Genomic DNA, 22,338 nt, shown 5'->3' with positions numbered 1-22,338 from the left:
GAAAATAGTATAGACAGTAGGTAGAAAATAGATGGGGGGAGGGCAAGAATAGTATGGGAAATATAGAATCTAATGAACTTGAGACACGTAATAAAGGGGGGGAATGGTGGGGGAGGGGGTGTGCAGGATGGAAGAGGATCAAGGGGGGAGAATAGAACAACAACTGTAATGGTATAATCAATAAAATCAATTTTTAAAAAAGAAAAAAAAAGAGTTTCAGTCTCAGTTCCTTTTAATTGTAGTGCATAACTCACGTTGGACCAAAGGGTTGTCCAACAATTTCTTTAAGTCAGTTGTCTTCAAATCTTTTCATCTCAGGAGCCCTTTATAGTCTTAAGACGACATGCTCATTTCCTTTACTTTAAAGAAAATGTGTGCCAAATATGAAGTCTGAGTATAAACATCATCGTCAGTTAGATGTCCTTTCTAGTAAAAATTGTGTTCCATGAAAAAAGTACTTAATTTAGCTTGCAACTCAAAGAAAGCACACAAGTGCTGTTTCTGGGAATAGTCATACTTCTTGCAGCAGAAGTGCCTAGCTCTTCCCCTTTTATCATGTAGAATATCAAAAAGATGTGTGCTCAAGGGTTGAGATTTATTAAAAGTAATGAAGTAATCTAGGGCATTAAGTTAAGCAGCCTAAAATTTTATGCGGTTTAAATTTTTTTATTTATTGATTTTAGAGAGAGAAGGGAAGGGAGAGGGGGATAGAGATAGATAGATAGGGGGAGAGAGGTGTCGATTTGCTGTTCCACTCGTTTATGCATTCATTGGTTGATTGTTGTATTTGCCCTAAGCACAGATCGAACCTGCAACTTTGGTGTGTTGACATGACTCTCTTAACCAACTGAGCTACCCAACCAGGACCAAGTTAAATAGTCTTAAAATTTTTTCTTCTTTTTTTCTGTGGTGTTATTGCCTGTTGTCCTGAGGCACCAAAAGAAAACCACCAAAAGTGGTTTTGCCCACCATTGTTTTTATACCTTGAGTGGAAATGTTAACAGAGTCGAAAGGGCAAATAAAGTCATAGTGTTGAGTTGGGCAAAATGTTTGTTTTTTCTTTTTTTCCTGTAAGACAGCTCTAGTAGTAGTTAGCTGTCTTTAACTTCTTTAACTTCATTTGAAAGAATTCTGTTAGATTGTACTGTGACAGCTGTCATATCAGTATGCATTAAAAATAAAACTTCACAATTGGTGGATTTGGGTATAATCATTTTAATACTGAAGATGGAAGGAAATAAGCAAGGTTTTTGGCATATGCTTTATTTCAAGAAAGGTAAAAGTGCAACTGAAATGCAAAAAAAAGATTGATGCAGTATGTGGAGAAGGTTTTGTGACTGATTGAATGTGTCAGAAATGGTTTGTAAAGTTTCTCATTGGGTGATGCTCCACAGTCAGGCAGACCAGTTGAAGTTGATAGCAACCAAATCGAGACATTAATTGAGAACAATCAGTGTTAACCACACGGGAGATGGCTGACATGCTCAAAATATCCAAATCAATAAAGTTATTGGTGAAAGTGAAAAACATTTTATTTTATGGAAAAAGCCATACGGACTTTTTGGCCAACCCAGTATTATTAAGAAAATAGTTTTGATTATGCAGATTTATTGAAAGGGTCTGGGGGACACCCTCAGGTTTCCATGGCCATACCTTGAAAACCTCTGCTTTCAGTTAATGAGTAGTTAGAAATCTTTAGGCTATACAGTACAGCAATTGGTGGTGAAGAGCTTGCCTTCTGAATTATATTCCCTGGATTCAAAATCTGGCTTTATTTGATCACACAAATGACACAGAGCAAGTTACTTTATCAATAAATGGTGATAATAATAGTACCTATCCCATAGGTCATTGTGAGGTTTAATTAATTAAAAGAGTAAAGCACTTTGGAGACAAGTTAGCCCATAGTAAACATTCAATCAATGTTTACTGCTGCTGCTATCATTATTTATTATTAACATGTTCTTTCTTAACAAAGTTAAAAACTTCTTACCTATAGGGACACCTCTCTTTCTCTGTCTCCTTCTTCACATCTCTTCAAAATTTGACACTGTGTTTTGCTTGTGGACCTTCATTTAATATTTTTTGATATCACAAGAATTTTTAGTTTTTGATATATCGTTTTATATAAATAGATGCTTCTCAAGTGCAGTTGTAAGAACTATTTTCTTAATTTGCATGATTTCCTCTTAAAACTTAGTATACATCTTTATTCTCAATGGGGAAGGATTTACCAATTCTGAATTAGTAGATTCTGGATTCTTTATAGTTAGACAATTAGTGGTCTTGTAAAGAAGTCCACTAAAAACATTTGGAAAGGTTTAATTCAGTGTTCACATTTCCTGCTGGTTTATTTATACATGTTTCTTTCTGATCCCTGTTAAAGCCTCAGACTGAAACACAGGAATAAACCTACATTCACATAATTACTTTACTCATCTTTTGACAAAATGGGAAAGTGTAATGGTATAATTGGTAGTGGATCTATTTTAAGTTCTGTCAACCTTAGCTATTTTCCTAAGAAGCAAGAGATTCTGAGATTCTGGTGGCTCAGTGGGTTTAGGTGGGTATTATGCTGAAACCATAAGCTAAGTAGTTAAGTTGCTGAGTGTGTGGCATGAGCTGGAGAGAACTTGGAAGATCTAGAGTAGTCTTCAAAGGATATGGGAAAGAAAGATAATTGACAGCCAATAAAAGAGCCCAGAAATTATCTTCGAGGTGATGTGATTTTTCTCCTTCTCCTTCCTCACCCTTTTTTCTTTTTCCGCTTACCCCCCTCCTCTTCCCTTCTCCTGCCTTCTTTTCCCCTTTCACTTTTCCTTCTTTGCCCCTCTTTCCTCTCATGCTTCCTCATCCCTTTTTTCTCTATTATTTTATTTTTCCTTTAACAGTGGAGGAGCCCAAGAGAATTACTATTTGGCTCTAGGGTTAGAGTTCTACTAGGTAGGTAGAGCAGAATTACTGGGATGCAAATGAATTGAGAGTGATGGTGAAAGAGTCTTTTGGATGATCAGCCCTGGAATATAGCCCAGATAGGAAGGAAGAGAATTTAGAATGGCTTGAGCACTGTCAAAGTTAGGGAAGTGGCGATCTCTGTGAGGTTAACGACCAGCAGATTGTGAGAGTCACAGTGTGATAGCCTGGGGAGAGAGTCCTGTGTAAGGAGAGGATCCAGAGTGCAGTCCTGTGACCTAGGTAGCTAAAATGGACTGAGGGGGAGGTTGCTGGAATTAAACACATCAAAGAATTCAGACACTGAAATCCTAGCATGGGGGCCAGAGGCATTTGAAGGGAAGTCAAGTGGCAAAGCCTTCTTAAAATGGCCAGAAGTGACTCAGAAGTCCCTCAATGGCAGCAGTGAAGAAGGTAGAGTAAAAATGAGCTTTAAATATGAGCTTTCCATCAAAGGGAACAGCACCGAGCAACCAGGATGCCCACACTTTCCCCTTCTTCCTTCATGGTGCTGAGGGATTAGTGACCTTCACCAGAAAGAATTTGGGGACTGCATATCTTTTGGGAAAGCCATGTATTACTTGGAATAGGGAGACAGCTTTTGAAAAAAAGTTGAGGAATTGGAAATTTAATAAGGAACAGGATTTCAGTAAGCTTAGTGAAATTGGTTGATTAATGATGGAAGACCCAGGGCTGGGAAAGTACAGAGCAGTGATATGGTAGAGAATTTATTGCCTTAAGTAGTACACCTTCTAGGAGTAAGAAATCTCATCAGAAGAACCACCCTCAAATAAGCCAGCCTGAGTACTGGTTGAGTTGGGGCTGGAACTAGCTGAGCATATCAGGCATTCATTTTCTGGCCTGATTTCAGAGAATAGCCTGGTAGGTTCTTTTTCTGGGCAGTCTCTGCCTGCCTTGTGGCTTTGAGAACTCCAGTCCTGGTGCCTTTTTGGGGAGAAGCTTTTGTGGTGCAGGACTTGGTAGTATCGGTGCTCATTTGGTCAAGAGCTGCCACTCTATCTGTGTTGGGGTTGGGGAAGATGATGGATAGTGTTTCTTGGCAAGCTCCTTGTAGGGGTTTTGTTGAGGTAGAATCTGCCAATGATGTGCAGAGCTGGAGTTCTTAGCTAAAGGTTATTTGCCTTGTGTGGTGCACTGATGGTATTGGAAATACACTCCCTTGTTTTGTGGGCCGCCTTTCATTGCCACCCAGGCTAATGTCAGAGGTGAACCCTATTTCACTCTTTTTCATCTGTGGGTTAATCACATGCATATGCCTAGTATTTCAGTCATTCTGGAGGGACTACGTCCTGATGTCTCCAGGAAGATTTATAGTCATTTCAAAAGTGAATTGTCAGATAGTGCAATTGAAGTAGTTGTCTGAGGCTGGTGATTTTAAATGAGCAAGTAAAAATCCTGGTTTAGGTTTAGAATGTCTGTGATTGTACTGATTAATACATTTAATTTTGAGCCAAATGTAAGTTTACTTTGAATAGATTTGTAAAAGAAAGTTTTTGTTGTGATATTTTTAAAGATAATATAATGCAAGACAGAGGAGTACATGTTCCTCCTTTCCTCCCTGAACCTAAACATAGTTGTAGTTGTTTCATGACGTAAATCCTTTAACTTTTATCTGCATGGTTTAAGAATTACGATGGCAGAGTTAGTCCAGCAGTCCTAGAGCTAAAGTGCAATAGGAAGTCACTCTCAAAATTACCTTCTAAAGGAACAGTTTCTCTAAAATGCCAAATAAAATAAAAAGTATAATTAATTGATTACCTTTAAGGTCTTTATTTCTTAGTTGAACAGGCATATGCAGCTATTGATATAAGTGTATTTGTTTTATGTACTTTTTCTGTAGCTGATGGCATCTAAAGGGATCTTCCTGTCACTGATGACATCTAAAGTAATGACTAGATATTACCACAAACGAAACCAAGGAATTGAGTGCAGAAGAATGTTCTACTAGTAGATATTTGATAGTGGTTATGACTTACAAGGACAGTGGTTTTTTAAAAACATTATTATGATAAACTGTAACTGTTAATGTGATCATTTATCCCTTTGTTTTTCTGTAGTGGGATGTTATAAAATCTTAATTATCATAAATATAATTATACACATTATTGTATAAATCTTTGAAATCCTCTTACACATTTGCACATCCTCCTTTGTGGGCAGAAATAAACCTTTATGGAGTTACAGGTAAAATGATAAGATATATGTGAAAAAGGTTTTACTGTTAATATTACCAAAATTGTCACGAGATATTTATTGACCATAGAGGACAAGAAATCTTTAACCAGTTTTCTGTTGCTTTTACTTCTTTAGTTAATTCTCAACTTTAATTGAAAGAGTGCAGATGGAAGAAATAGAGGAAAAATCAAATTACAGATAGGAGTTGCCCTCCTTTCACCTGAATTACCATAAAGGATATATTTTTAGAAGCAAGGTATCAATAGCTAGACAGCAAGCAGTTTTCCTGCACATTTATTTTTATTAAATTTAACATCTTTAAGACTTGGTTGTTTAACTTCTCTGTTTTTTTGTGATTACTTTAACATCTAAATCTTCCATTGTCTTCAGGATTCAAAAATTTCATCTATGGAACGTGGGCTCCGAGACTTGGAGGAGGAAATTCAGATGCTGAAATCTAATGGGGCTTTGAGTACTGAAGAACGGGAGGAAGAGATGAAGCAAATGGAGGTCTATCGGAGCCATTCTAAATTTATGAAAAATAAGGTAATGCTGTGTGATACTGTACATTTAAAAAGATGATGTTGAACTTCACACTGTGTTACCAGACTTCAGGGACGAATACTTCTAAAATAATTCTTTCAAGTGAGACATCTAATTCTCTACCTCTTTTTAAAAATTTATTGATTTTAGAGAGAGAGAAAAGGGAGAGAAATAGAAGTACACATTGATTTATTGTTCCATTTACTTATGCATTCATTGGTTGATTTTTGTATGTGTCCTGATGGGAGATCAAACCCACAACCTTGGCATATGGGGGCAATGCTCTAACCATCTGAGCTACCCAGCCTAGGCCTAGTTCTTTACCTTTCGTGAAGTATTTTAAAAGTCAAAACCCTCAGAGGGTGAACCCAGCCCCCCTCATATTTTTGTTCTCAGAAATGGCTTACATAAAATCATGTTTTTTTCTTCAAGTATAATTCCATAAAGGAAAGCCCTTTGCTCTCTCTCGGAGAAGATCCATTTGTATCAGGTTTATTGTTCCCCTTGAGTGCTTGAGGTATATAATAAAGTAAGTTGGGTGTCACTGAGACAGATAAGTCTGTACTTATTAATTCAGTCACAATATTCTTATATCTAAAGCCATTTTAGGCAAATTGGAAGATTTAGTTATTACAGTTACTAATTTATCAGGTTTTTGTGGTTTAATTAAAATTATAACTGTAATTATAAAATATTACCTAGAAAATAAGTATCCCCCATCCCCTTGCCATATACCAATTGTATCAGTTCCCTGATTTCTCAGAAGTGAAAACTCTTAAAGGAATGATACAATTATTTTGTGGCCTCTTACTGTATTACCCATACCTGGCATGTAAATCTTTAGAATATTTATCTATTATTTTAAGAATGTTATCAATGACTGCTCCCAATTTCATGTTAATTTGAAACTTACAGATTCAACATATCCAACTTACTGTTAGTTTGGCGTTTTAGCCCTATTCAAGATATACTAGAGTGTAAGCTCTAGTATACAAATATACCAGAGTGTAAGCTCTGCTTCCCATTTGCTGATGAGCACATTCAAGTTCATTTAAAAAAGCTTGCAAAAATAGAGAAACCATCTAGGGTCCTTTGAAGAGGTAATTAGGGAAACAGATTTGATTGTGTTATATGTAATTGTTATTTACAGTTACTGCTCTGACTCAAAAGCAGATAATAAGACCGAAGTTGACACCTAAGTAAAAAAGAATAACAATGTCGTGACAGGTAGAGCAACTGAAGGAGGAACTAAGTTCGAAAGAGGCTCAAGGGGAGGAGCTGAAAAAGAGAGCGGCTGGTCTTCAGGCTGAGGTCTTTGCCGTAAGATTTACCTTTTTGTGTGCAGTGATCCCACAGTGGGACCCTGCTAGCTCTGGCTTCTGGGTGGCTTATACTTTCATTTTCAATGGTTGGCAGCTTTGCCCAGTACTGGCACTAACCAGCCTGCTCTGCTCTTTAACCAACTCCTGTTCAGCAGTTTGAACCATATGTCACTTGTGTGCAGTGAGTCCTCACAGGTTCTGAAAGTCCTATAACCTGGTTCTTTATTGTTGCTGTTTTCACTGTACGGATGGTACTTCAAAGCTTATTTTTTCTCAACTTTTTCCTATTACTAGAGACTTGTTGGCTTATAAGAATGGTAGTGTCTTTTTCTTCTTATGTATATACAGATGTTCTAGGTCCATCACCTAGTATTCATTTGAATTTGAAATTGTTGAGTTAAGTGCTTTATCTTCATGTAAAGACATCATCTTTAGGTCACCACTTGGTGATTTTGCAACAAATGTTACTTTCTTTATAACAGATGTATTGAAAGTGATTAACTTATTTATACTTATCTAGTAAATCAGAATTAGCATGAAACTCATTAAAAGTCTCTAAACCTAGTTCATTCTTTTTTCTAAGGAACTTAAAATTTATTACAAAATGTAATAATGAAATAGCTAACACTTGAGCACTTACAAGATTGTATAATGCACTAATACAGGTCTATTATCAACCCCAATTTATAGATGAGGAAACTGAGGTAACAGAATGGTGCTTAGGCAGCACAGCTATAAGAGGCAGAGTAATCTGGTTCCAGAACCTGTTCTCGTAAGCTCTTTATTCTACTGCCCTATAGACTGTGTGCACATTTGGCATACAAGTGTCAGAAAAAACTGCTATTCCTAAAATAATTGTGGGATAAGACTGGAGTGCAGCATTAAAAAAATACCATATGCTAATTTGGTGTGTTTGCTATTTATGACCACTTTACAGATAGAGAAGGGGAACATTTTGTCTGAAAGAGTCTTAATTTGGTTTGTGATAACCATGTGTTATCTAGAGGAAAAGTTAGTCCATAACTCCTCTTTTTTATTCTCAGCAACTACTGATTTTTTAAACAACAGGCTAAACACATTCCATACATTATTTTATTTAATCTCTGAGCAACACGGTGGGACTGGTTTACTCTCTCCGTATTACTGATTAGAAAACCAAGGTTTAGGGAGGTAAAATAATTACTCAAAGACACACTCATCTTCATGTGTAAGTGACTGCAAAGTCTTGTATTCCTAACTTTTAAGCAGAATGTGTGTTTCCAAACTTTGTTTTCCATTTAGAATATTTTCTCAGTTTTTATGGTCATTGCAACATTATTAGAAGATTAATAATGCAGATGATAGGGAACTGAGATCTGTTTATTTGATTCCAGAGAGAAAGAGAGAGAAACATCAATCGGTTGTCCTCTGTACATTCCCCAGCTAAAACTGAACCTTGCTAGGCATGTTCCCTGACTGGAATCGAACCCATGACCTTTTGGTGTATAGGACGATGCTCCAACCAACTGAGCCACACTGGCCACAGCGAAAACTGACATTTTAAGTTTATTTTTGATCCCATGATGAGAAATTTGAGTAATCTTTAAGCTATACATAGTTGTTTAGCTGAGGAATTGTTAACACTTTGAACATTCCTCCTGAGCATTCATACAAATACATTTTTTTTAAGTCAGTCTTTTTGAGTGGCAGATACCAGAAGTAACTGTGCAGGCTACCACAGGATGGCTGGCTTTTTTTTTTTTTTAAAGATTTTACTTATTTATCTTTAGAGGGGAAGGGAAGGAGATAAGGAGAGAAATATCAATGTATGGTTGCCTCTCGTGAGTCCCCTGCTGGGAACTGGCCTGCAACCCAGGCATGTGCCCTGACTGGGAATCGAACTGCGATCATGTTGTTCGCAGGCCTGCGCTCAATCCACTGAACTACACCAGCCAAGTGTTCATACAAATACATTTTTGGTGCATTGTATGTGTTAGGGCTAGGATAATACTAATGTTTAATGTTTGTTGGTAAAGGAATGTCATGAGAGACACTATACCATTATAGAATGTGGTAACCCCTGCTACATATCTATATAACAGGATGTAAATAGTTGCCATTTACAATTAACCTTCTACTGATGTACTTAGTATCCTCAACTGCTTTGCATGCAACAAATACACAGATATTTGTTGACTGAATAATTATAACTGAAAATGGAGATTTTATACATATGAGAAAAAGGCTTGTCTTCTTGCTAGGAGACAAGTTTTATTAGAAATTTATTTTTAGGGTTTTTAAAAAGTCTAATTTTAATTAAAATTTATCTTTCCTCGGAAAATTATTTTGGAAGGCTTTGTCCATTATATTTAAGATTATTGCAATAAAATACTTTGTATACATTCTATTAAAAAATAAAAATACTTTTTGTTTCATCAGTGATACTGAAATCACTGGCTTCTTGTCATATTTATGCTTCAAATAATTACTCTTTCAGTGCACAGTTACTTTGCTAGGCAGTATACAAAATGTAAAAGTAGATCTGACTTCTGTGAATTCGACTTACAGTTAGAATAAAAAACTTTTTACAAAGTTCTTAGAAATGTAAAGGAGATGTTAGAAATAAATGTTTTCTAAGTTCACATGAGAAATTTATAGGAGAATGAATGGCACCTGCTGACATATGGATCGCTTTGTGAAATCACTTGTGCAGATTCCTACAGAATGAGCTTCATGCAGCCTCTATTTAGGTCATTGCCACTTCGTTGGAATGGCATGTTGTAGGTGATACAACTTTGTAAGTGGAATGAATCCTTTTTTAGGTCAATACTCCAACCTCATCAAAGTTATGTTTTTAAAAACCACATATTTATAATGTCTTATTATACAAAGTAGCTTTTACGATAAGGATATTATGCAAACTTTTGTTTGAGATGGAAAAAGACTTATGAAAAAATAAAAATACATCAGTGGCAGCTTTTGAATTTAAATTTAGATAGCAATACTAGGACCTTTCTTTTTTCCTTCTGAATTACATCTACACTAATCCTGCTTTATGCTCTGACGACGTCTGACTTCACAAAATGAAAACGTTTTTATCAGATCAGTGTTGTTTATATATCTACTGCTATCTCGTAGTCATCTGATTGGGGATTTTTCTCCTTCCATTCTTTTTCTGAGGGATTTCAAAAAACGTTTAGGAGACACAATAAATTAAAAGTGGAAATTTCCTTATTGGTCAAAGAAGCTTTATGGATTTTTTGGTGAGGGGTGGTTTTCTAAGATTGGATTATGTAAACAGATTAATTAGTGCTGCTTTTAGTTTTGTATCTTACGATTTAGATCTGTTAGAGATACAGATCAGAGGTGGTGGTTTCATTTCTTTTTTACTTACAGAGTCTATTTTCTTATGTAGATTGGTCAGGTGAAGCAGGAGCTTTCCAGAAAGGACACAGAACTGCTAGCTCTGCAGACAAAGCTAGAAACCCTCACGAACCAGTTCTCAGACAGCAAGCAGCACGTCGAAGTGCTGAAGGAGTCTTTGACCGCTAAGGAGCAAAGGGCTGCCATCCTGCAGACCGAGGTAAAAATGGCTCTGGGATTCTCAGGGAGTCGGTTCCTTGGCACCGTTTCCTGTGTGCTACCTGTGCTGTGTCTGTTATGCTTAGGTTTGGGAGATAAGAATAATCTTACTGATTTTTGTAGCCATGTCATCTGTTATTGTAGTTTTTGGACCTAATAAATTAAAACTGTTGTAGTATATATGTTTTTAATACTTTGGACTTTCATTAAGTCTGTATTTCTAAGTGTACTTTAACACTATGAAATGAAAACATAGTGTTAAAAAAGAAATATAAATGAAGGTTTTATTCTCACCCATGGTAAATCTTTTGGTCATGAAAGACAGTGCATTTAGTTACCTCATGTTTTGATCATTATCTGTTCTGAATTTTTGGTATGATAAATGGCTTTTTATGTAGACATACTATAGAATCTAGAAATGTGCTTGGTAGAGCTCATTTTGAACTATAGATCGTTAGATAATGTACCTTCATATCCTATTTGAAAATAAAGTTAATATTTTTAGAAATTTTAGATTATCTAGTCTGTCAGCCCTGATTTTAAGTAAGAATACTCTAAGAATTTCCAGACAGATGAGAGTATCTTTATTTGTTGTGAGGAGGCATTAATAATGCTGTTTGGATTTACTGTCTTAAATGATGTACATATTTTTTTAAAGATCTCAGTATTTCACTGAGGTTGGAGTAGATAAGTAGTCCTGCTTTATAGAAGAAAAATAAAGCATACAGTGTGGTTTAGCTTTTCCTTTTCCTTTGAAGAGCTGGATCTAGGTAAGTAAGGGTAGAGTTTCAAGGAAAAGGAAATGGGGAGTAAAAAGAATGCACGAAAACATAGAAATTTGGGAGAACAGAATTTTCAAGTGAGGAGGAATGTGAAAGTGACCAAGACTACTTCATGTAATGTTTTTGTTTCATTTGGAACTTTGTTGAAAATGAGAGATTTGGATAATTTATTTGTAATTTTCCTTACAACTTAAAATTCTTTTCTATTTCACCATGTTTTATTATATCAACTCCATTCTCCCTCAGAGGGATATTTTAGGTATAATTAAGACTCAGTTAATAAGAATCATAGTTACTGAGTTTGAACTTTAGCCTTACCACTTACTACCCAGGTAGGTGCACAGTTTGGGGCATGTTATTCAACTTCACTGTGTCTCACTTTACACACTTGTAGAATGAGCACCTTACCTCATGAAGTTGTTGTTAGGATTAAACTAGTTTATTCATACCTAGGACCTGGCACACACAGTGAGGTCTGTGTGTGTTAGTTATTGTCATCATGGTAATTTTTAAAAAATTGATCTTTATTGTATTTTTCCCTATTACCATTTACTCCCCTATACTCTCCTCCCCCTAGCAGTCACCACTGTTGTCCATGTCCATGAATCCTTTTGTGGTAAAATCAGCTAGTATATAAACTTTAAAAATATATATAAAGTTTTAAAACATTCAGGAACATTGTTGGTTTTCTTTCTATTAGCATAATGAAAAGGTCTGCTCTTTCATATTTTTATTAAGCTAAGTTTAGGTTTATTTAGGTAATTTCAAATATAAAATTATCTGGAAAATATTACTTTTGATGTTATTAACTTATGGCTTTATAAGTTTTTCCTTTCAGTAACTGGTGTGCATGCAGTACTTGAAAAGGGTCAGAAGAAGGTACTAGTTTTACACATGAGCCTACTTTCAAGTTTGCTGCTGTGATAGTTTTGGATGGAAGCTGCAGGTGTGCAAACTAGAGAACCAGGCAGTTAATGATAGTGCAAACATTTAAAAGCTTGTCACATTCTAATAAATGACTTTTTCCTCTTGGCAATCCATCTTTCTCTTTGTGTCCCTCTCAAATAATGTTTTTATTAACTAGGTGTCACACAGAAGGGCTTGTGATTGGTCTCTTGTACCATCGAGAATAAAGAGTATTTGTGGATTCTTGAATGATTTTTATATTTGTTTTTAGCCATTGTCAGTGTGACTGAATTTCAGTGACTGCCTCATAAGTTATTAGGACAACTGCTCAAATATATCTGTCTAATCATAAAATATAACACTATATACACTAATTTCCCTTTGAATATGAGATGATTATAGAAATATTAATGTACCTAATTATTAACATTTACTTTTTTCCCTTAAATGACACTTGACAGGAGTCATTTTTTTCCAAAGCAGCTTTTTCATGTTAGAGCCTGTAAAAGGTAGTTTGAATCAACACTTTGAAAATTCCCATGTATTTCTGTAATTTGATATTGATTTTGTCTTTCTCTCTGTAGCTATGCTAGACTTTGATCTAACTCTGAACTTACATATGAAAAAGAATGTGGACCAAGGAGATTTTTTAAATTTTAAAATTATTTAAGGAAAGACGGTTTTTGGAAAAGACCTGATTTTCTTTTTTTATTTTTTAAAATATATTTTATTGATTATGCTGTTATAGTTGTCCCATTCCCCCCCCCTTCATTCCCCTCTGCCCTGCACACCCTCTCCCACCCACATTTCCCCCTGTAGTTCATGTCCATGTGTCATAAGTTCTTTAGCTTCTACATTTCTCATACTATTCTTACCTTCCCTCTATTTTCTACCTACTGTCTATGCTACTTATTCTCTGTACCTTTTCCACCTTTCTCCTCCTCCCACTCCCCTGTTGCTACCCCTGCATGTGATCTCCATTTCTGTAGTTCTGTTCCTGTTCTAGTTGTTTGCTTAGCTTTTTGTTTTTGTTTTAGGTGTGGTTGTTAGTAACTGTGAGTTTGCTGTCCTTTCACTGTTCATATTTTTATCTTCTTTTTCGTAGATAAGTCCCTTTAACATTTTATGTAATAAGGGCTTGGTGATGATGAACTCCTTGAACTTGACCTTATCTGTGAAGTGCTTTTTCTGCCCTTCCATTCTAAATGAAAGCTTTGCTGGATATAGCAATCTTGGATGTAGTCCTTGCCTTTCATTGGAATACTTCTTGGAATACTTCTTTCCAGCCCCTTCTTGCCTTTAAGCTCTCTTTTGAGAAATCAGCTGACAGTCTGATGGGAACTCCTTTGTAGGTGATGTCCCCTTATCTCTTGCTGCTTCTAGGATTCTCTCCTTCATTTTAATCTTGGCTATAATGTAATTATGATGTGCCTTGGCTTGGAATTGTGTCCTTTCGTGAACACCCCTTTAAATCTGTTGACCTGCACAGAGGTGGTAAGAACTTATGAACATAGTGGTGAAAAGCGTTGGCTTTGAGTCAGACTTGGCTTGTAACACAACTCTCTGTATTTATTAGTTATGTGACCTTGGATGGGTTATTTTACCTCTTTAATACTCCATTTTCTTATCTTTAAATATGATAATAGTAAAACTAACTGCCTAAAGTTAATATGGCTAGAATAGATCTATAATTGTGTGGGTCTCATCTGAATTTGGAAGGGAATATTAAATATCAATGGGTTAAAATTAGATACCTTAGAGTTTACAGGTAATTTTATTTGACCTCTATTGTTTTAATATGTAGACTATTGTTATAGGTTAGGCAAGACATTTGTCTTGCTTTGCAGTTAAGAATTATGTAAATTGTGCCCTGGCTGGTGTAGCTCAGTGGATTGAGCATGGGCCTGCAAACCACACAATCGCGGTTCGATTCCTAGTTAGGGCACATGCCTGAGTTGCGGGCCAGTTCCCAGCAGAGGAGTCACAAGAGGCAACCATACATTGATGTTTCTCTCCTTCTCTCCTTCCTTTCCTCTCTAAAGATAAATAAATAAAATCTTTTAAAAAAAAGAATTATGTAAATTGTTTAATTAGCACATTACTTTCGAACAACACTTGGGGCTAATACCTAGCTAATCCCTAGTAACCTAGGGATTTTCAACATTGGTTATAATGGTATTTTTCTATTTTATGCCCACTTTCTCGTTCCTAAATTTTTTATTTTATTTATTTTATTTTTTATTTAATTGAGGTGATATTGCTTAATATAATTACATAGGTTTCAGGTGTACAGTTCTCTAATATGTTATCTGTATATTGTTTACCACCCAAGGTCAGATCTCCTTTCATTACCATTTATCCCTTTACCCTCTTCTACCTGCCACCAACCCCTTTCCCTCCGGTAACCCTCATACTGTTATTGTTAGTGTCTTTGAAGCAGTTTTTTTTAAATTATTTTCTTAACCCCTTTATTTTATTCACCAAGCCCCCCAAACCCTCTCTCCTGTAACAGCTGTCAGTCTGTTTTCTGTATCTGTGAGTCTGTTTCTATTTTGTTAGTTTATTTTGTTCATTAGATTCCACATATAAGTGAAATCATGTGCCATCTTTCTCTGAGTGGCTTATATCACTAAACATAATACTCTCCAGGTCCATCCATACTGTCCCAAGAGGTAAGAGTTCCTTCTTTTTTACAACCAAGTAGCATTCCACTGTGTAAATGTACCATGGCTTTTTTATCTACTTGTCTACTGATGGGCACTTGGCGTGCGTCCAAACCTTGGTATTGTAAATAATGCTGCAGTGAACATAGGGATGCATATATTCTTTCGAATTAGTGTTTTGAGTTTCTTCAGTTATATTCCCAGAAGTGGAATCGCTGGATTCCAATTGGCAGACAATTTTAATTTTTTGAAGAAACTTCATATTGTTTTCCACAGTGGCTGCACTAATTTGCATTACCACAACAGTGCACAAGGGTTCCCTTCTCTCTCCATCTTTGCCAATAAGATTTATTGATGATAATCATTCTGACAGATAGGAGGTGATATTTCATTGAGGTTTTAATTTGCATCTCTCCGATGACTAGTGACATGTGCCATATTTTCATGTCTGTCAGCCCTTCATATGTCCTCTTTGGAGAAGTGTTTATTTAGGTCCTTTGCCTATATTTTAGTTGGATTGTTTGTTGTTTTGGTGTTGAGTTTTTAAAAAATTTTGGATATTAACCCGTTATCAGATGTATCTTGGCAAATATGTTCTTTCAGGCAGTGGGTAGTCTTTCAATTTTGTTGGTGGTTTCTTTTGTTGTGTGAAAACATTTTAGTATGATGTAGTACCATTTGTTTATTTTTTCCTGTGTTTCCTTTGTCAGAGGAGGTAGATCAGAAAAAAAATATTGGTAAGAGAAATATCTGAGGTTTTACTACCTATATGTTCTTCTACAATTTTTATGGTATTGAGTCTTACATTTTTTTTAAGATTTTATTTTATTTTTCTTAAAAGGGAAGGGAAGGGGAAAGAGAGGGAGAGAAACATCAATGTGTGATTGCCCCTCATGTGCCCCCAACTGAGGACCTGGCCCGCAACCCAGGCATGTGCCCTGACTGGGAATCAAGCTAGCAACCATTTGGTTTGCAGGCCTGTGCTCAATCCACTGAGCTATACCTACCAGGGCTTGAGTCTTACATTTAAATTCCTAATCCATTTTGAGTTTATTCTTGTGTATAAGAAGCTTGTCTGATTTCACATTTTTGACATATCTGTCCAATTTTCTCAACCTCATTTATGTTCTTGCCTCCTTGGTCAAATATTAATTGATTGTATAGGCGAGGGTTTATTCCTGGGCTGTCTATTCTGTTCCATTGATCTGTATATGTCTGTTCTTATGCCAATGTCATGCTGTTTTGGTTACTATGGCTTTGTGGTATAGTTTGACATCAGTTGGTGTGATTTGTCCAACTATGTTTTTTTTCCCTCAAGATTGCTATGGCTATTGAGGGTCTTTTGTGATTCTATATACATTTTTTGAATATTTGTTCTAGTTCTGTGAAATACACTGTTGATGTCATCATAGGAATTGCACTGAATCTATAGATTGACTTGGGTAGTATGGGTATTTTAATGATGTTAATTCTTCCTATCCATGAACATGGTATATGTTTTTATTTATTTCTATCTCCTTTACTGTCTTATAATTTTCTGAGTAAGTAAGTAAGTTGCATTTTACTTTCTTGGTTAAATTTATTTGTAGGTGTTTTTCTTCCTATGAAATTGTTAGTGGGATTGTTTTCTTAGTTTCCCTTTCTGATAGATCGTTATTGGTATGCAAAAATGCAACCAATTTCTGGATATTTGTTTTGTGTCCTGTGTTTTGCTGAATTCATTTGTCAATTGTAGCTTTTTTTTTGGTGGATTTTTAGGGTTTTCTATATACAGTGTCATATCACCTGCAAATAATGACTGTTTTATTTCTTCCTTTTCAGTTTGGTTGCCTTTTATTTCTTCTTCTTGTCTGATTGTGGTGGCTGGAACTTCCAGTACTCTGTTGACTAGGAGTGGAGAGAGCAGACATCCCTATTGTTGACAATCTTAAGGCAAATGAATTTAGTTTTGCCCGTTGAGTATGATGTTGGTTGTGGGTTTGTCATATGTGGCCTTTATTACATTGAGGTATGTTCCCACTATTCCTGCTTGGATGAGAGTTTTTACAGTAAATAGGTGCTGGGTTTTATCGAATTAGTTTTCTGCATCTATTTATATGATAATATAATTTTTTCATTCATTTTGTTTATGTGGTGTATCACATTTATGGATTTGTGGATACCATACCAATGCTGCATTTGCAGAATAAATCTCAGTTGATCATGGTGTGTGAACTTGCTGGATTCAGTTTGCTAATATTTTGATGACGATTTTATCATCAATGTTCATCAGGGGTATTGGCCTATAATTTTCTTTTCTTGTAGTGTCTTTATCTGGTTTTGGAATTAGGATAATGTTGGCCTCATAAAATGAGCTTGAGAGTCTTCCTTCTTCTTGAATTTTTTGGAATAGTTTGAGAATAGGTGTTAATTCTTCTTTGGATGTTGCGTAAAATTCAACTGTGAAACCATCCTTTTAGGACCTTTGTTTGTTGGGAATTTTTTCATTACTGCTTCAGTTTCATTAGCTGTATTCCATCAATTAATACTTACTGATTCATCCCAATTCAGTTTTGGAAAATTGTATGTTTGTAGGAATTTAGCCATTTCATCCAGATTATTTAATTTTTTTGGCATATAGTTGTTTGTAATATTTTCTTACAACCCTTGGTATTTTGTTGGTGTCAGCTGTCATTTCTCTTTCATTTCTGATTTTATTTATTTGGGTCCTTTCTTTTTTCTTGATGAGTCTGGTTAAAGGTTTGTCAATTTTGTTTGTCTTTTCATAGAACCAGCTCTTGGTTTTATTGATCTTTCGTATTTTTTTAAAGATATGTTTTGCTTATTTCTGCTCTGATGTTTATTATCTCCTTTCTACTGACTTTAGGCTTTGTTGTTTTCTTTCTAGTTTTTACATATGAAGTTAGATTGTTTATTGATATTTTTGTTGTTTCTTGAGGTAGGCCTTGTAATGCTATGAATTTTCCTCTTAAGACTGCTTTCATTGTGTCCCACTAATTTTGGGTGTTGGGTGTTGTGTTTCTTTTGTTTCAAGGTATCATTTGACGCCTTCCTTCATCTCAATGTTAAATCATTTATTGTTTAGTAACATGTCTTTAGCCTCTATGTATTTGGGTGTTTTTCAGTTTTTTTCTTGTGTTTGATTTCTGGTATCACACTGTTACGGTCATAGAAGATGCTTGATATGATTTCAGTCTTCTTAAATTTATTGTGACTTGTTTTGTATCCTAAAATGTTAATCTATCCCAGAAAAGATTCCATGTGCGCTTGAAAAGAATGTATATTCTGCTTTAGGTGGAAGTGCTCTGCGGTGATCTAGTGTGTCATTTAAGGGTGATGTTTCCTTGTTGATATCTTGTCTGGAAGATCTGTTTATTGATGTTAATGGGGGGGGTTAAAATCCCCTACTTTGACTTTATTACTGTCTGTCTCTTTCTTATGACCATCAAAATTTGCTTTATATATTTGGGTGTTCTTGTTTTCATTGCATAAATATTTACAAGGGTTTTATCCTCTTATTGGACTGATCCCTTTAGCATTGTATGATATCCTACTTTATCTCTTTTAAAAATATATTTTATTGATTATGCTGTTACATTTGTCCCATTTTTTTCCCTTTACTCCTATTTGCCCTGGATCCCCTTACCACCAGTATTCCCTCCCCTCCCTTAGTTCATGTGCGTGGGTCGTACATATAAGTTCTTTGACTTCTCCATTTCCTGTATTGTTCATAACCTCCTCCTGTCTATTTTGTACCTATCATTTATGCTTCTTATTCCCTGTATCTTTTCCCCCATTCTTCCCCCCACTCCCCAATGATAACACTCCATGTGATCTCAATTTCTATAATTCTGTTCCTGTTGTAGTTATTTGCTTACTTTGTTTCTGTTTTTGTTTTAGTTTTAGGTTCAGTTGTTGATAGTAGAGAATTTGTTGTCATTTTTCTATTCATAGTTTTGATCATTTTCTTTTTCTTCGATAAGTCCCTTTAACATTTCATATAATAAGGGCTTAGTGATGATGAACTTCTTTAACTTGACCTTATCTGGGAAGCACTTCATCTGGCCTTCCATTCTAAATGAGAGCTTTGTTGGATAGACTAATCTTGGATGTAGGTCCTTTCCTTTCATGACTTTGAATATTTCTTTCCAGCCCCTTCTTGCCTGCAAGGTTTCTTTTGAGAAATCTGCTGATAGCTTTATGGGAACTCCTTTGTAGGTTAACCGTCTCCTTTTCTCTTGCTGCTTTTAAGATTCCTTAATTTTAATCTTGGGTAATGTAATGATGATGTGCCTTGGTGTGTTCCTCCTTGGATCCAACTTCTTTGGCACTCTCTGAGCTTCCTGGACTTCCTGGAAGTCCATTTCCTTGGCCAGAATGGGGAGGTTCTTCTTCATTATTGTTTTAAACAAATTTCTAATTTTTTGTTCTTTTCTCCTTCTGGCACCCCTGTGATTCAGATGTTGGAACATTTAAAGTAGTCTGAGAGGTTTGTAAGCCTCTCCTCATTTTTTAAAAAATATATTTTATTGATTATACCATTACAATTGTTCTATTCCCCCCTTCCCTGCGCACCCCTCCCCTACCCTTCTCCCCCTTTAGTTTATGACCATGTGTCTCAAGTTCTTTAGATTCTATATTTCCCCTACTATTCTCGCCCTCCCCCCTATCTATTTTCTACCTACTGTCTATGCTATTTTCTGTACCTTCTCCCCCGTTCTCCTCCTCCCACCCCCATGTTGCTAACCCTCCATGTGTTCTTCATTTCTATGGTTCCATCCTGATCTAGCTGTCCTCTTGGTTTGCTTTTGTTTTAGGCGTGGTTGTTAATAACTATGAGTTTACTGTCCTTTCACTGTTCATATTTTTAATCTTCTTTTTCTTAAATAAGTCCCTTTAACATTTCATATAATAAAGGCTTGGTGATAATGAACTCTTTGAACTTGACCTTATCTGAGAAGGGCTTTATCTGTCCTTCCATTCTAAATGCAAGTTTTGCTGGATAAAGCAATCTTGGCTGTAGGTCTTTGGATTTCATAACTTGGAATACTTCTTTCCAGCCCCTTCTTGCCTGTAAGGTCTCTTTTGAAAAATCCACTGACAGTCTGATGGGAAGTCCTTTGTAGGTGACTGTCCCCTTATCTCTTGCTGCTTCTAGGATTCTTTCCTTCATTTTCATCTTGGCTAATGTAATTATGATGTTCCTTGGTGTGTTCCTTCTTGGTTCCAACTTGTTTGGGACTCTCTGAGCTTCCTGGATTTCCTGGAAGTCTATGTCCTTCGCTGGACTGGGGAAGTTCTCCTTTATTATTTGTTCAAATAAGTTTTCCACTCATGGCTGTTTCTTTTCCCCTTCTGGAACCCCTATAATTCAGATGTTAGAACGTTTAAAGATGTCCTGGAGGTTCCTAAGCCTCTCTTCATTTTTTTGAATTCTTGTAACTTCACTTTTTCCTGTTTGGTCATTTCTTCCTTTCTTCTGGTCCACTCCCTTGATTTGAGTTCCAGTTTCCTTTCCATCACTATTGGTTTCCTTTGCATTTCCCTTCATTTCAATTAGTTTAGCCTTCATATGTTCCTCTAATTTGTGGCTAAAATCAACCAATTCTGTGAGCATCCTGATCACCAGTGTCTTGAATTGTGCATCTGAGAGGTTTGCTATTTCCTGGTCGCTTAGAGTTATCGGCTCTGGGGCTTTGAGTTCTTCTTGAGCCATATTTTGGACTCTTCATGCCTGTTATGTATGAGGAGCAGAGCCCTAGGTGTTCACCAGGACTGGGCCACTTAGTCACTGGGTTATGATGCTGTGTGTGTGGGAGGGGCCAAAGGAAAGCAATGGCGGGCCCCCTTGCTGCCTCCTGCCACCACCACGGGCTACACAGTCCATCCCACTGCGAGCGAATGTGCAACCAAGGTCAGCCTGCTGCTGGGTTCGCTGCTGGGGGCTGTTCGGTCTGTCTCACTGCTCACTTCCCTGCTGGTTTATCTGCATGCGAATGTGTGACTGCATCCTCCCTCACTGGGTCTGCCCGACATGGGGCTGCCTGAGTGCCTATGGTCGGGGGATCTTTCTTGCCTGTCCCTGCTCTGCTGCTGGTTCTGCCCCTCTTACCAGTCCCGGTTGAAAGGTTCGTTTTTGTCGGACTTCCGTATAGTTCAATTTTCTGTTCTTTGGCTCCATCTTTGTTTACTAAACCTTTGTTGTATTCAACCTTGTTTGTGGGAGAAGGCACAGTGTTTCCACCTATGCCTCCATCTTGGCGGAAGTCCCTCTCCTCATTTTTTTTTGAATTCTTGTTTTTTCATTCTGTTCTGGTTGAATGTTTTTTTCTTCCTTCTGCTCCAAATTGTTGATTTGAGTCGTGATTTCCTTCTGTCACTGTTCGTTTTCTGTACATTTTTCTTTATTTCACTTTTCATAGCTGTCACTTTTTCCTCCATTTTGTGACCATGCTCACCCAATTCTGTGAGCATCCTGATTACCAGTGTTTTGAACTCTGTATTTGATAGGTTGGCTATCTCTTTATTACTTACTTGTATTTTTTCTGGAGGGTTGATGTGTTTTTTTCACTTTGGCCATATTTTTTTTTGGTCTCAGTGCACCTATTACATTGTAAGGGGTGAAGCCTTGGATGTTCACCAGGGTCGGGCAACCCATGTTCTGTGTTATGGTGTAGCATGTTGGGAAGGGGTCTGAGAGGGAACAGTGCTGTTTGCTCAGCTCTTCAGTGCTGTTTGTCAGGTTTTCAGTCACTTACCTGCTACCCACAAGCAAATTGGGCACTTCTAGTGCTGATTCCCAGGTGGGTGGGTTTGTGTTCGTTCTAGGATGCTGTGGGTCTGTCCAATGAACTCTCCTGTGAGGCAGGATATCTTTCTCGTTTCCTCAACCCCCACAGGTTCAATGAATTCTCCTGTGAGGCAGGAAATTTTTCTCGTCTCCTCAACCCCCACAGGTTTTTTTGTAGTCAGAGGTTTTGAGGTTTTATTTCTCTGCACTGGAACCCTGGGTTGCGCAGTTTGTCTTGCTCCCCAGGTTTTCCTTTCAGTTTGTTCGCACACAAATGTGCAACTACCTGGTCTGAAACTACCTGGTCTTTCTGGGAGTCCCCCCGTTGCTCATCTTCACCCTTCCCACCGGTCTGGATGAATGTTTCTTCTTTAACTCCTTGGTTGTCAGAATTCCATACAGTTTTATTTTCTGGCAGTTTTTTTTAATTTTTATTTTTAAATTTGCTTTTGTCTCTCTTTTAATTGTGCAAGGAGGCAAAGTGTATCTACCTACACTTCTATCTTGGCCAGAACTCCCTTTTTTATATCTTGTCATGGCTTTTGTTTTGAAGTCTGTTTTGTGTGTTATAAGTATTGCTACCCCAGATTCTATTTTTTTATGAAAGATCATTTTCCATTTTT

General features: G+C 36.6%; 1 protein-coding gene across 1 annotated transcript in view; it reads left to right on the top strand.

Annotated features, from left to right (window-relative positions):
• Positions 1-22,338, top strand: part of ERC1 (ELKS/RAB6-interacting/CAST family member 1) — a 549,219-nt gene that overhangs the window by 112,959 nt on the left and 413,922 nt on the right. The window contains exons 5-7 of the mRNA XM_037064795.1: positions 5,539-5,694; positions 6,919-7,011; positions 10,408-10,575. Of these exons, the coding sequence (XP_036920690.1) occupies positions 5,539-5,694; positions 6,919-7,011; positions 10,408-10,575 (417 nt within the window). The remainder of the gene's footprint in view (positions 1-5,538; positions 5,695-6,918; positions 7,012-10,407; positions 10,576-22,338) is intronic.

Source organism: Sturnira hondurensis, unplaced genomic scaffold (genome assembly GCF_014824575.4).
Source record: "Sturnira hondurensis isolate 20B ecotype Veracruz unplaced genomic scaffold, ASM1482457v3 Scaffold0015509, whole genome shotgun sequence".
Taxonomy (NCBI): domain Eukaryota; kingdom Metazoa; phylum Chordata; class Mammalia; order Chiroptera; family Phyllostomidae; genus Sturnira; species Sturnira hondurensis.
This window is presented reverse-complemented; position numbering and strand designations above follow the sequence as displayed.